The sequence below is a fragment of the Abramis brama genome, assembly GCF_963993115.1.
Source record: "Abramis brama genome assembly, chromosome: 20".
Taxonomy (NCBI): domain Eukaryota; kingdom Metazoa; phylum Chordata; class Actinopteri; order Cypriniformes; family Leuciscidae; genus Abramis; species Abramis brama.
Window position 1 is genome coordinate 13,537,743 of NC_139982.1, and position 14,622 is coordinate 13,552,364.

At 35.1% G+C, this 14,622-nt stretch overlaps 1 protein-coding gene across 7 annotated transcripts in view; it reads left to right on the forward strand.

Moving 5' to 3' along the window:
* brsk2a (BR serine/threonine kinase 2a) overlaps nucleotides 1-14,622 on the forward strand; it is a 213,189-nt gene that overhangs the window by 178,540 nt on the left and 20,027 nt on the right. For 4 of the 7 annotated variants that reach the window (XM_084095460.1, XM_084095458.1, XM_084095459.1 and 1 more), the window contains exons 9-12: nucleotides 2,895-2,926; nucleotides 4,476-4,640; nucleotides 7,282-7,379; nucleotides 9,103-9,253. In XM_084095460.1, coding sequence (XP_083951586.1) covers nucleotides 2,895-2,926; nucleotides 4,476-4,640; nucleotides 7,282-7,379; nucleotides 9,103-9,253 — 446 coding nt within the window. Of the gene's footprint in view, nucleotides 1-2,894; nucleotides 2,927-4,475; nucleotides 4,641-7,281; nucleotides 7,380-9,102; nucleotides 9,254-10,887; nucleotides 10,957-14,622 lie in introns of all 7 variants that reach the window. The other 3 variants (XM_084095463.1, XM_084095457.1, XM_084095461.1) reach the window with 1 other exon arrangement.

Sequence of the window (14,622 nt, forward strand, 5' to 3'; positions counted from 1 at the left end):
ACGTGTATCTCAGAAAGCCATTTAACAATTAAATGATTCACTTTCCCAATCTAAATCCCAAAATTCACAACATGAATTCACAACACAAAATGTCTACTCTCTACTATAAATCTCTAAAACCAATAGGCTATCACATTTGCAATCATGTTGATATTCGGGAAAACAGCACTCTATATCATGTTAGAAATATTAAAAACAAGAACTCATACAGTTCAAGAACTTAAAGATATCTTGATTTTTTGGGGCAAATATATGAGTTATTGAACTGTATAAGCACAAGCGGATGGAGGCCTTTTTGATGCGAGGCCTGTTTCAAGCAAAGTCCTCTACTGGTGATGAGGAAATATGGATATCAACAAAGATAATTATCATCCAAGGCAGTGAAAATTCCTTATTGTTGGCCCCTATTTAATAAACACTCTTAATAGAAACTCAGCAAATCTACACATCTGATTCTTCTGGTATCGATGCATTCCCTTTTCTGTCCAGTTATATTTTGGTCTTCTACATATTTTTCTATATATTTATGATGACAAAATGGTGACCAAATTGCATTGGATAATTTATTAAAGAACCAATCTGAAGGACATATTCGGCACAAATGAAAGTAGATTTTTTTTCTTCCCCTTAATATTTGTCACATTAAAGGGATAGTTATACCGTGACTTACTCACCCTCAAGCTATCCAAGGTGTATATGACTATCTTCTTTCAGTTATATTTAAAAATATCCTGGCTTTTCCAAGCTTTATAATGGGAGTTAATGGGGGGTGAGATTAACCCCCTGAAGACGTACTTTTAATGATGGATGGATGCATTTTTTTTTTTTTCGGCTTCAAAATCTCGCCCCCCATTCACTCCCTTTATAAAGCTTGGAAGAGCCAGGATATGTTTAAATATATCTCAGGTTGTGTTCGTCTGAAAGAAGATCGTCATATACACCTTGAGGCTGAGTAAATTATGGGATCATTTTCATTTTTTTGGTTTAACTATCCCTATAAGTTCAAAGCGAAATTTGCACATGAATGTTTTCACACAAATCTGTTTGCATAAAAACTCTACTGAGTGAGTCCCCATATTAAACAAACTTGGCCATTAACGTTTTTAAATAGTACCTGTGCATTTTCTTAGTTAATTATATTTCTTAAATGAAAATCTTTTTCGTTGGAGGGTGTTGCATGCAAGCAAATGCATGTGTCTGAGTGTGTAACATTAGTATGTAAAATGCATATCATAGAAACAGATGATTGAGAAATGTTATGACCCCCTCAAGCATAGATATGCAAATAATAATTGGATATCACGGCACCTCTCATCTCTACACACAGTGATTTGTCATCACATGGTGATGCATCTTTCGTCATATTAAAAGTGAACGGTGATCTGTGTGTCTAGATTACCTGCAGCCCTGGACTCACTCCAGTATTAATCTTGTGCACACTTTGGTGCTCTCGATGTGGATCTGCGGTCTTCATGGCCTTCGCTTACACGTCTCGAGACTGTAGGGTGTCCCATTCGTCATTTTTTAGGAGGCTCCTGTTCTCCCTCAGTGGCCCGTATGCCAAGCCTGCCACACTGGACTTCTTAGCGGACTCACTCCCAACACTTTAAAAGCTGGTGCTTTATGCCGCATATATTGGCCAAGAATCGCCCACTTATTGTGAAAGAGACTCTTTGAATGATATGTAAAGCAGCCAACTGTGTTTGTTCTGTTTTTATGTGCCTTATTATGGGGTAGACAAATGTGAAATCTTGAAATCTTTCAGTTTTGATTTAGTGAGCCTCACAAATGTTAACGAATCCAGTCATGAATCAAACTATATTAACATTTAAAATAGTCTTAATTTAAAATATATTCAAAAATAGTAGTTAAATTAAAACCATAACTTAAAACTAAAACCATAAAAAGCATTTTCATTAATTTAAATAAATTGTAATTTTTTTTTTTTTTTACTTATTTAATATTAAGTATAATATTAATATTAAAAGTATAATAGTAATATAAAAAACTAATATGAAATATCTTTTTTGACGACTTTTACATACAGGCCAGAGGCAACCCAATATTTGTTTGTTTATTTTTTTCCCTCTTCACAATTAATTGCACTAAATTAATGTTATAAATTGACAGCCCTGATTTAAAATGTTTGTAAATATTATTAAAATAAAAACTAATTTACTAATAAATAAAAATAAAATTTGATTGTTTTAAATTAGTGCTGGGCAACGATTAATCACATCCAAAATAAAAGTTTGTGTTTACATAATATATGTGTGTGTATTGTGTATAATTATTTTGTATATATAAATATACACAAACATGCTTGTATATATTTAAGAAAAATGTGTTATTTATATATAAAATATGTATATTTATATATCATATAAATTATGTATAAATATATATACAGTATAAACATGCAAATATTTCTTAAATATATACATGCATTTGTATTGCATTTATATATACAAAATAATTATACACAGTACTACACACACATATATTATGTAAACACAAACTTTATTTTGGATGCGATTTGCCCAGCACTATTATTATTATAATATTATAATATTTTATATATAATATAATAATATATAAAATATTTAATCAGACTAAATTAATGTTATAATTTGGCAGCCCTAAGAAAAAAATTAATTATATATATTTTTTTGTTGAATATCCCAGATTAAGATTTTTTTTTCTTTTTTTTTTTTCTAATGGCACCATACAAATACTCTTCATTTTAATATTATTTTCAAATTTACTTTTATGAATGTGACTCAGTGATTCATTCGGACTCTTCATAGACGATTTATGTTCTCTTGTTGTTTCATGAATTACTGCTGTTTTTTTTTATGCGCATCTAACAGTCTCTATGTGTGTTTCTCTTACAGTTAGAGCTTATCCAGAAGCACACGTGGTACATGTAAGTACATCAACTCCCATCATTTGTTCCTTTAGGGCTGGAAACAATACTTGTGACACACAGAAACAGAATGACTAGAAACGGGATGGGCATCAGGGATAGATGGGGATCAAATGTGAGCGAGTGTTATTCTGTGTGTGCGTGTATGTGTGATAAATGGCACAGACCCCACATGTCAGCAGCAAGGACAAATGTCCCGAGCCCCGGCAGGGATTCGCTGTCCGCTCCGTCGTCTGGCTTCCTCAGGAGAGCGAGAGAGCGAGAGAGAGAGAGAGAGAGAGAGAGAGAGATATGCTCGTATCGTGACCTCCTGTCTGACTGCCTCTCTGGGGTCACACACACTTCCTGCTCAGCGCCGGCATTTTTAAGCTGAATACTTATGTTTTTAGCTGCTCTCATATACACCAGCATCTTTTCTAACAGATGGCAACCGCTAATATTTAGAATAGATCTGAGATTAAGGTTATGAAGACGCTTGTCAGGATTTAGGGTCATGACAAGCTGTAGTTGTTAAGATGTGAATGAACACATGCTGGTGTTGACTTATTAATTGTGCTCTGACACTTTTCTGCACCCAGCGACAGAAGAAATAGAGTATGCATTTCTGTTCACATTCTTATGTCGATATGGTTTGGGATTTATTGTGTACAATTAATTAGTGCTTGCTATTTCAGTGACAAAAATATGTTTGTCTTCATAATCTTACATTAAAAAGCCTCTGAGGCTATTGGTTAATTGTATGTATGTATGTATGTATGTATGTATGTATGTATGTATGTGTGTGTGCTTGTGCTTGTGCTTGTGCATGCGTCTGTGTGTGTGTGTGTGTGTGTGTGTGTGTGTGTGTGTGTATTTTTAGCTATTTATTTACAATTAATTTAATATATATATATATATATTCTGCCATGGAATACCTACTTTTTACAACCTAATCAATTCTCATTAGATACAATTTGTTTAAAAGTAAAAAAAGTTTTTTTTCAAGTCTATAAATCAAGTTTTCCATGACAAAATAGCTTTAATTCGACCTTAGAATAACATATTTAATTGGACATGAACAAAAATGAAGACAGAAGTGACGAAAGTAGGCTATGGTCTATTACATTTGTAATAAGGTCACGCCAAATTTTGGCAATCCATGTCCATGTATTTTCTCCACTGGAAATTATTTGTAAAGGTTCTTTTTTAATATTTCTTGGCTGAATGATTGTCACCCACTACAACAGTTCTGTCCCTCTTTTTCATTCACATTCAATAAAAAGAAATTGTCCAAAAATGACAATTGCCTTGAAAATTTTTTTAAATCGCCCATCCTGTTTATCCAAACCCACGTGACTTTCTTTCTTCTGTGGGACACAACAGGAGAAATCTAGCAGAATGTTCACGCAGTCCTTTTCCACACAACACATGTATATTGTTACTAGCGGCTGATGGTAGAAGGACATCTCAAACACACACAGAACTTGTGTTTGATGTGTTTGTGTCTTTGAGCTGCTGATCGTCTCAGTGTGAGTGTTTGATATCACTGATGGGCTTGTGCTCTCCTCAGAGGAGGGAAGAACGAACCCGAGCCGGAGCAGCCGGTCCCGCGTAAGGTGGCGATCCGCTGTATCCCTTCAGCCGAAGACATCGACCCCGACGTCCTGGAGAGCATGCACTCGCTGGGGTGCTTCCGGGACAAGAACAAGCTGATGAAGGACCTGCTATCAGACGAGTGAGTGACGCACACTGATCTCACATCTGGAGGAAAGAAAACCCAATGTTCCTCATATGGGGAAAAAAAGGGATCATATTATAGACACATAAGCTTTTATAATCTTGTTGTCCACAGAAAAATTGATAAAGATCTTGTTGTTTAGAATTAAAAAGGTCATATGTAAAATTAGAGGACCCAACCTTTATTATTCAATTCAATCATTATTCCTTATTTCTTTTACCTTTTCCTTATATTATTAGTTTTATCATTATATCTTATGGATGTATAATATGGATGGCATTTTCTGCCAAATTTAAATAAATAAATTAAATGATTAAAATTAAAATTAAAACCAGATTAACGATTTCATTACAGAAAACTGTATGCAAAAAATGTGACAAAATTGAGAATGAAATTAAATGATTTCATTTTCACAGCATTATCCCTGTCAAATTGAAAAATAAAATGCAATTGGTGATTTCACGTTTCATTTTCACTACAGTCTCGAGGCAAGACTGCCAATATTAAAATGAAAAGCCAAACGTGAAAAAGAAACTGCAAATACAGTTTTTACAATGCTCTTTAGTAACGCTCACGCAGTAATAGTGACACAATTCAAATACAAATGTAAATTTTCGTTTTCATTTTAATTCCTCTTTTATTTCACAGCTTTCATTTTCGTTTTCATTTTCAAAGACAACCTGCATGCAAATTCTATGTTAATGAGTGGGTGTGGCTTATTCTAGTAACGGCGCTGAGACACGCCTTCTGTAAAGCTTATTTAAATGATTTAAATGTGATTATATTGTAATCGAGGCGGCGAGATATGGCGAAATCTGTTAGTGAGCTTTTGCGGGAAGCTGCCGCAGCATTAGAACATGGAAACAACCAGCCTGACCATGTTAGTTATGATGTTAGACTCAGACTAGACCATAATCGATGAGGTTCATTCATGTATTAGGCTGATTTGGAAATTCAACTATTTGGGTGTACAAAGGTCTTAGTAACACAATTTCTACAACAATTATAGCCAGACATTAATACCCACTGGCTTTAACCGAGACACTCGGCCAATGTTTCATATTCGCGTCGTGCCTAACAACGCCCTTTAGCCGTGACTTATTCAGATACAGCACTAGCCTAGAGTACCTTATTACTTTTATAAAACGGTTACCACGCAATACAAATATTAATCCCGAAACATATGTATCTATGCAACTTTCATGAAGTAAAATGAATCACTAAAAGCCAATTCCTTCCGCTGGAGAAAAAAAAAAAGTCCCTGACCATAAAGCAACAGAAGAAGTTACATTATTTCTCCATTAGATGGAGACAAAGACTGTCTTAATGAGTGAGTCAGTCAGTCAGTAGAGAAGACTTTTGAAATGACTCAAACTTGTGATCACGGAGAAGAAAGACGCAACTGACATGACTATAGGCACGGACAACCCCTATTAACTGTTAAAAGTACAAGATATCACACCGGACATTCAAACGGATTTTTTATTATGAATATAGGACTGACCTGAAGGAAAATGCTATATCTAGCCTACTGTAAATGCAGGTACACTCGCTTTCTCGATCTCATCCAGAAGTTGTTACTGGAAATGAAAATCAGCATTGTGATTCTTTTTGTACACAAACTTAAAATAACCAAAAGACACGTAACAGTTAAACAGCGGACAGATACAGGCTAGTGCTGTATCTGAATAAGTCACGGCTGAAGGGCGTTGTTAGGCACGACGCGGATATGAAACATTGGCCGAGGTCCTCGGTTAAAGCTAGCGGGTATTAATGTCTGGCTATAATTGTTGTAGAAATTGTGTTACTAAGACCTTTGTACACCCAAATAGTTGAATTTCCAAAACAGCCTAATACATGAATGAACCTCATCGTCGATTATGGTCTAGTCTGAGTCTAACATCATAACTAACATGGTCAGGCTGGTTGTTTCCATGTTCTAATGCTGCGGCAGCTTCCCGCAAAAGCTCACTAACAGATTTCGCCATATCTCGCCGTCTCAATTACAATATAATCACATTTAAATAATTTAAATAAGCTTTACAGAAGGCGTGTCTACTAGAATAAGCCACACCCACTCATTAACATAGAATTTGCATGCAGGTTGTCTTTGAAAATGAAAACGAAAATGAAAACTGTGAAATAAAAGAGGAATTAAAATGAAAACGAAAATTTACATTTGTATTTGAATTGTGTCACTATTACTGCGTGAGCGTTACTAAAGAGCATTGTAAAAACTGTATTTGCAGTTTCTTTTTCACGTTTGGCTTTTCATTTTAACATTGGCAGTCTTGCCTCGAGACTGTAGTGAAAATGAAACGTGAAATCACCAATTGCATTTTATTTTTCAATTTGACAGGGATAATGCTGTGAAAATGAAATCATTTAATTTCATTCTCAATTTTGTCACATATTTTGCGTACTGTTTTCTGTAATGAAATCGTTAATCTGGTTTTAATTTTCATTTTAATCATTTAATTTATTTATTTAAATTTGGCAGAAAATGCCTTCCATAGTATAAAGACAGTTTGTTCAATCTAGAAGGTAGAAAATGATAATTTAGCCATTTCATTTCATTTTCTAATGTGCCTATTTTCATATTTGATACATGGCTATTTCCCGTCTCCTGTTTTATCAGCGAAAATCAGGAGAAGATGATCTATTTCCTTCTGTTGGATCGTAAGGAGAGATACCCCAGCCAAGAAGACCAGAACCTTCCTCCTCGCAATGATGTCGGTAAGAAATGACCATTCAGATCTCAGAACAGACCAAAACAGAGCTAATAAATGCAGACAAGTACAATTAAAATATATATGAATATATATACAGTCGTGGTCAAAATTGATGGCACCCCTGATAAATATGATAAAAAATGGCTGTAAAAAATAAATCTGCATTGTTTATCCTTTTGATCTTTCATTCAAAAAATTCACAAAAATCTAACCTTTCATTGAAGTAAAATAATTAAAAGTGGGGGTAAATCACATTATAAAATAAATGTTTTTCTCCAAAACACGCTGGTCATAATTGTTGGCACCCCTAGAATTTTTAATGAGAAAAAAAATATCTCTGAAGTATATTCTCATTAATATTTACCTTTTTTAGCACACCAGGGTGACTAGGAACATAAAATTGTCCAGTTATGACAGTTATCGGAGTTATATAAAAAATGTCCTGGCTCTTCCAAACTTGATAATGGGAGTGAATGGGTATATTTTTTTGGAAGTCCATCAAAGTGCATCCATCCATTATAGAAGTGCTCGACACGGCTCTGGGGGGTTAAAGTCCGCGTGAACCGGGAGTTGCAAACGACTTTTCTCCAGTGTTGTGACGTATTTCCCAGTGAAAGGGAATATTGAACAGAGGGCAGGGTTTTACTCTAGCGCTCCTCCTCTCCATCTCTGCTCATAACAGACTGACGGTTTGAGGGGAGTGGTTAAGCGTTTCCCAACCCAAGCCGTCAAACCTACATCATCAGAGAAGGAACGCCATTCCAGACCGGAAGTAACTTTTCAGACTTTGATTAAAGATTACGACGGCAAACAATTGTTTCCTGTGTATTAACTTGCACAGATTAATTTTTCACCACAAGACTAGTAATATGCGCTAACAAAGTAAATAGGGTCAATTTTGATTTCAGTTGGACTTTAATAAAGGCCTTCTGAAGTGAAGTGATGCGTTCGTGTAAGATAAAATATCCATATTTAAAACTTTTTATCGACTAAAATAACTAGCTTCCGGTAGACGGCCATACACAAGTCGACTTACGCCAAAAGAGTAACACTCGAACTTGACGCACAACGTAATGACGAACGCAGAAGCGCAGAGGATAGAGCAAAACAAAACACCAGTCACGAATTAGAAGTCTAAAACGAGAAATTTTAAACAGAAATGTCGGAGGAACTTGAGTTTGTTGCCCAGCGCTGTTAGTTTGAACCGCGAGAGGCGTCAAAGCTTACGCTACTCCTACATCCTGCGTCATACATCGTCAAGTGTTTTTCTTTTGGCATAAGTCGACTTGCGTAGGCCGTCTGCCGGAAACTAGTTAAGTCGATAAAGTTTCTTTAAATCTTACACGAACGCATCGCTTCACTTCAGAAGGCCTTTATTAACCCTCCAGAGCCGTTTCGAGCACTTTTATCATGGATGGATGCGCTTTGATGGACTTCCATAAAAATATACCCATTCCCATTATAAAGCTGGGAAGAGCCAGGACATTTTTTAATATAACTCCGATTGTATTCGTCTGAAAGAAGAATGTCATATACACCTAGCATGGCTTCAGGGTGAGCAAATCATGGGCTAATTTTCATTTTTGAGTGAACTATCCCTTTAACAAATGCATTACTTGTAGCAGACGCTGGTGATGATTACACAATCACATGCACTGCTGAGAGCAATTCTTTATTTAAAAAATGAACACTGCTGTTTGTGTGTGTGTGTGTGTGTGTGTGTGCAGATCCACCACGGAAGCGCGTAGACTCACCCATGCTGAACAGACACGGGAAGAGGAGGCCGGAGAGGAAGTCGATGGAGGTGTTGAGCGTTACGGATGGAGGTTCACCTGTACCGGCACGAAGAGCCATCGACATGACACAGCACGGACAGAGGTGCAGAACACACACATATACTTGTATTATACTTTACATCCATCCTTCTCTATAGATGCTACTTTACGTGATGACTTCCATTGTACGTAAAACATTTATTTTTGTTCAAAAACTAAGGGATGAGTCGAAATTATGTTTTGTTAATCAACAGCATGTGGTGGAAAGTTACATTTACATTACATTTAACAACATAATGTAACATAAAACATGAATGTACATTACTGATAAGAAAAAAACAATTATTTCAGTGAAAAAACATCAATTGCGAGGCGTCACACTGAGAATTCTGGGAAAGTCAATTTACGTTTTTTTCACTGTAAATTGTAAGATGCTCTTTTTCATTTTCAGAAACTGTACATTTAACAGTCCCGTTAGATCTCACCGTTTAAGGGATAGTTCACCCTAAAATGAAAATTAAGACTCACCCTGGTGTTGTTCTAATGCCGTATGCCCTTCTTTCTCGGACCGCAACATTTTTAAAGGCACGTTTATAGCACATAAAAAATTCACATTCAATTCAAAATGCTGTAAAAAGGGTTTTAAAAAAGAATCATAAAATAATTACAACAAGTGCATAAGCAATAAGAATGACACTAAAAGCAGAGAACAAGACATTGATTAGAAATTTGATTTCAAATGTATTAAAAGAGCAATAAAAAGAACAAAAACAGGATGCATAGACACAGTAAATGCACAGCTAAACAGATTAAAAAATATCCCGCTCGTGCTCGTCCATATAATGGCAGTGAGAGAGACCAGCATAAGGCACACCGCATCAGAACAACACCAGGGTGAGGAAATTATGACAAATTATGAAGTAAGTTTTAATTTTAGGGTGAACTAACCCTTTAACCAGTTAACAGTTTTTTTTATAGTAGCATTTGGTAGTCTTTTCACAATCTTTTGCCATTAAAATGATATATTTTTTTTTACAGTGTCAATAGAGCTTTAAGTGAACCAGAACATTCATTTAAATACATATTTTCAATATATATATATATATATATAACTAAGCCTGTACTTTACCATTTGAACCATTTGATGTCTTAACTAGAGTCTGTGAGAAAGACTACAGCTTTATTTCTACCTATACTAAATTTTACGCTTCAGGGTTTCTTGTGTCTTACTCAATACTCAAAATATCAAAATAGAGAGAAATCAAAAACATATTTTTCTTTTTTTTGTGGTTTTGTTTGCGCATTTGATGACGCACCGAGTGCAGGCCGTGTTTTCCAGTGAGATTCTCATCTAATTCCCACTTCAGGAATTTTTCATGACCCCTCTGGCTATTTGTCATTGCGTTCGGTTTGAGAAACGCCACTGTGAGGCAAATACTGTCAGAGGTTTGAGAAATTATTCCTGTCGTTCACCTTCATCCTAGATTTCACTCCTTTTTTTCCTCGACTCTACCTTTCTAAACTCCATTTTTCCTGTGACGCTTCAAATTTTAGGCTTGGAAATCATTCCAAAAAGCAATCTGAAATAAAACCGAATGAGAAAAACAACTTTCGTAACCAATACCATTGACGAAAAGCGAATACCTTCCCTGTCTTTTATTCTTTATAGCCGATTAGTTCGGTTCTTTGTTGTTTTGTTCAGAGACTCACTGTTGCTCACTTTGTCTCCCGCTGCAGTAAGAACGTGTTCAGTAAAAGCTTGGACATCTCGGATGCCAAACGCAAACCACAGAGCAAAGAGGAAAGGTACTAGCTGACCCTCTGACCTTCAGATAGTTCACAGAGCTTTAGTCATCAAAGATGCAGAGATGTTGTTCATGCTTTCCATCAAGACCCTTTTACTGACCTGCGCTGCATTAGAGCTTCCTGGCTTCTGTCTTCACTGATGATATGCTCAAAGAATGATTTTGTAGAAACAATTTCGACACACTGTAGGCTTGGTTAGTGTTACGATCTGCGAGTTTGGAGTTTGAGCAAAAAAAAAACTTCTGAATGACAATTAGCATACTTCAACTAATTATATAAAAAAGAGTGTAATGTGTTGTGATGGGAAAGTGTATATACAGTACTGGGCAAAAGTCTTAGGCATGTTAATATCGGTATGATCTGATCTCACCATCATCGAGTCCGTCTGTGATTACATGAAGAAACAGAAATAACTAAATCCAGAAGAACTGCGGGAACGTCTCCGAGATGCTTGAAGAAACCTTGCAAAGCTACAGTACTGTGAAAAGTACTGGCACTTGTGTTAAAATGCTGTAAAGTGAGAATGCTTTCAAAAATAAAATCACAAATTAAATTTATTTATGATTTAACTTCTATTAACTAATTCAAATCAATATATGGTGTAACGACCCTTTGCGTTTAAAACGGCTTTTGTCCAGGTACACTTGCGCATAGTTTTTCAGGTAGCTTTGCAGGAAGGTTTCTTCAAGCATCTCGGAGACGTTCCCGCAGTTCTTCTGGATTTAGTCTGTCTCAGTTTTTTCTGTTTCTTCATGTAATCACAGACGGACTCGATGATGGTGAGATCAGATCAGACCGGCTGTTGTCAGACTCCTTGTGCATACACAAATCTCACTGGATTATTACAATTAATGGCAAAAAGAATGTTTGGAAATGTAAACTGATATTTCCTACTGACACACTACAGCAAAAGATATAAATAACTGACTTAAAACTGGGGGGGTATTAACATGCCTAAGACTTTTGCACAGTACTGTGTGTATATATATAGACATGATACAACTGTCCTGATATAATAATGAAAGAGAAATGATCTTCTATTCTAAGATTACCATATAATCTAATCATATTTTAACAAAACTGCTTCAGCTGCTTATTAGCAATGAAAAAAAAAACTTTTGTCCACCAAATCAAAGTCATGTGGTGCAACCAACATGTTGAAACCTACAACAGGAAATTATATCATAGAGAGGTCACCAGGTTGCACATGTGTATGGATATATGTTATTACTTCTTACTTAATGGCTACACCACATGTACATATATACACCACATTTTTTTTTAATCATTATTGTTATTTATTTATTTTTGCGTGAAGTGAGGCAATTCTCTTGTATTGGGACAAACTGTGTTGCTATAGGCAAAAAGAGTGAATCTCACGAAACGTAAGGATCAAGAATTTTTCACTTTAAGTATAATCAACTGAAAAAAAACTTCCAATGTACTGAGACAAAAACATTCTGAGTTTTAATATATCATACAGTGTTGCAAGTTAATTTTAAGGATTTTTTAGATATTTTAACTGTAAAACAATACAAAATCAGATAATTGTTTTGCAGTGCACCCCCCTACACTATTATCAGATGTTATATTATATGAAACAGGTTTTATGATCGTACACAGTGTTATTTTAGCATTGTTTATATGCTATTTTAGTATTTATTAATATTTTGAAATAGCTCTCATTTTCATTTTACAAATTTTGTTATGTGCTTTTGTCAATGTTATTGTTTTTTCTATTTTTTTTCTATTTCTATTTAGCTTTCATTTATTTTTAGTTGTTGTATTAATTTTAGTTCATTCAAATTTAAGTTTTTCTAATCTAATCTAATCTAAATCTACTATTTATATTTTATTTGAATTCAGCTTTATTTAAGTTTCTAAAACATGCGCACACATATATGTGTTTGTGTGTGTGTGTGTGTGTGTGTGTGTTTTGGAAACTGAAATAAAGTTGAATTCAAATAACATTTCATTTTTTTATTATTTGTAGCATATTATACAATGTTAAAGGCTAGCACCTGCTTAGCATTTCCCTTATAAATTAACTTAAATCCATTTAAATTGTAAATGGGGCAGAATACATTTTTATTTATGACATACAGTATGTAGATTGAGACTCTGTCAAGGTCCTTCCAGGAATTATATATATATATATATATATATATATATATATATATATATATATATATATATATATATATATATATATATATATATATATATATATAAACGTTCGGTATATCCAATGTCGTGCCATCTATCTTGAACCATCATCCCGCAGCCCGACCAAAAATGAACTCCACCTCTATTTCTTTTCGCCTTCGCTATCTTTTTCTTCACTACCATTATTCCACGTAAACTTTGAACCCTCACCTTCCACTGTATAATAACAAAGTAGGTCTCGTTCCTCCAATTCATTTCAAAACCCAATTTCATTAAACTCTTTTCATTCCCACTCAAATGGCCTGAGTTTTCTGATGGCGGGATTGAAATGGGGAATTGACAGGAGATGACCCGAGACTGACACATACGCCACCTGAGGATTTCACAATGATTGTGTCTCAGCCGCACACCTAAAGAAAGAAGAGACTAGCTCTGTTCTGCTCACTGCATATACACTGAATACTCCTTATTTAAAAAATGATAATAATAATGGGAAATAATACAAACTGTGCAACGATAACATTTCAAACAGGACTATGCTGGATTTTTTGGTCAAATTACATTTGTCCCATGACCTCATTACAGCCCTTTAATTCCAGTGGCATCTGGTGGTAGAATTTTATCGTAAAATGAAAACTGTTATTTTGCAGTGGAAGTCGAGATAAAAATGGTGAATTCTGATTCATTCGTCAAGCTTGAGATGTTCAGGGGAAGGTGTTTAAAAAAAAAAAAAAAAAAAAAAAAAACCTCTCTGCATCTTTACTTCTATTTGGACTAGACAATTTAGGGTGTGTTCACACTTGGCAGGTTTGCTTCGATTAAAACGAACTACAGTGCGATTGTTCTGTTAGTGTGGTTCATTTGAATAAGTGTGCGCACCAAATAAGCGAACTGAGAACCCTGTAAAAGAACTTGAACCATTCGACTGAAGTATGGTCATAAGACATCTAAACAAATTAAAAACAGGACGTGATGTCACGAGATGCGACTCTAAAAAGGCCAGAATGTTCAAGCAAACCTGGTTCTTGTCGTCATAGTCTTGTCATTAAAGTTCAATACAAGCGTCGGAAACGCCGTCTCCTTGCAACAGATCATCGTTTGTGTGTGTGACGGAGGAATTCCTGGTTTGGACATAAAAATGACAGTGTGAACACTAAGTGAACCAGGACTAAATGTGTAATTTTCTTTTTTGCTCTGGACCAAAAGAAACAAACTACAAGTGTGAACACAGTAAATCAAGCATATATTTAGATCCAGTTTTTAGCTATGATTTTAGATGGCGTTACATTACATTAGTTATAGACAACTCATCTTTAGTGTAGATCTTGGGAGCCTTTTTGACATTTTTTTTTTTTCCAACTTTCTCTATCATATGGAAGCTTGATTCCGCCACGGAATAAAAAATAAAAAAGGTAATTGTGATCTTTTATCTTACAATTCTGACGTTTTTCCTTGCAATTGCGAGTTTATATCTCACAATTCTCTTTTCTGAGAAAGTCA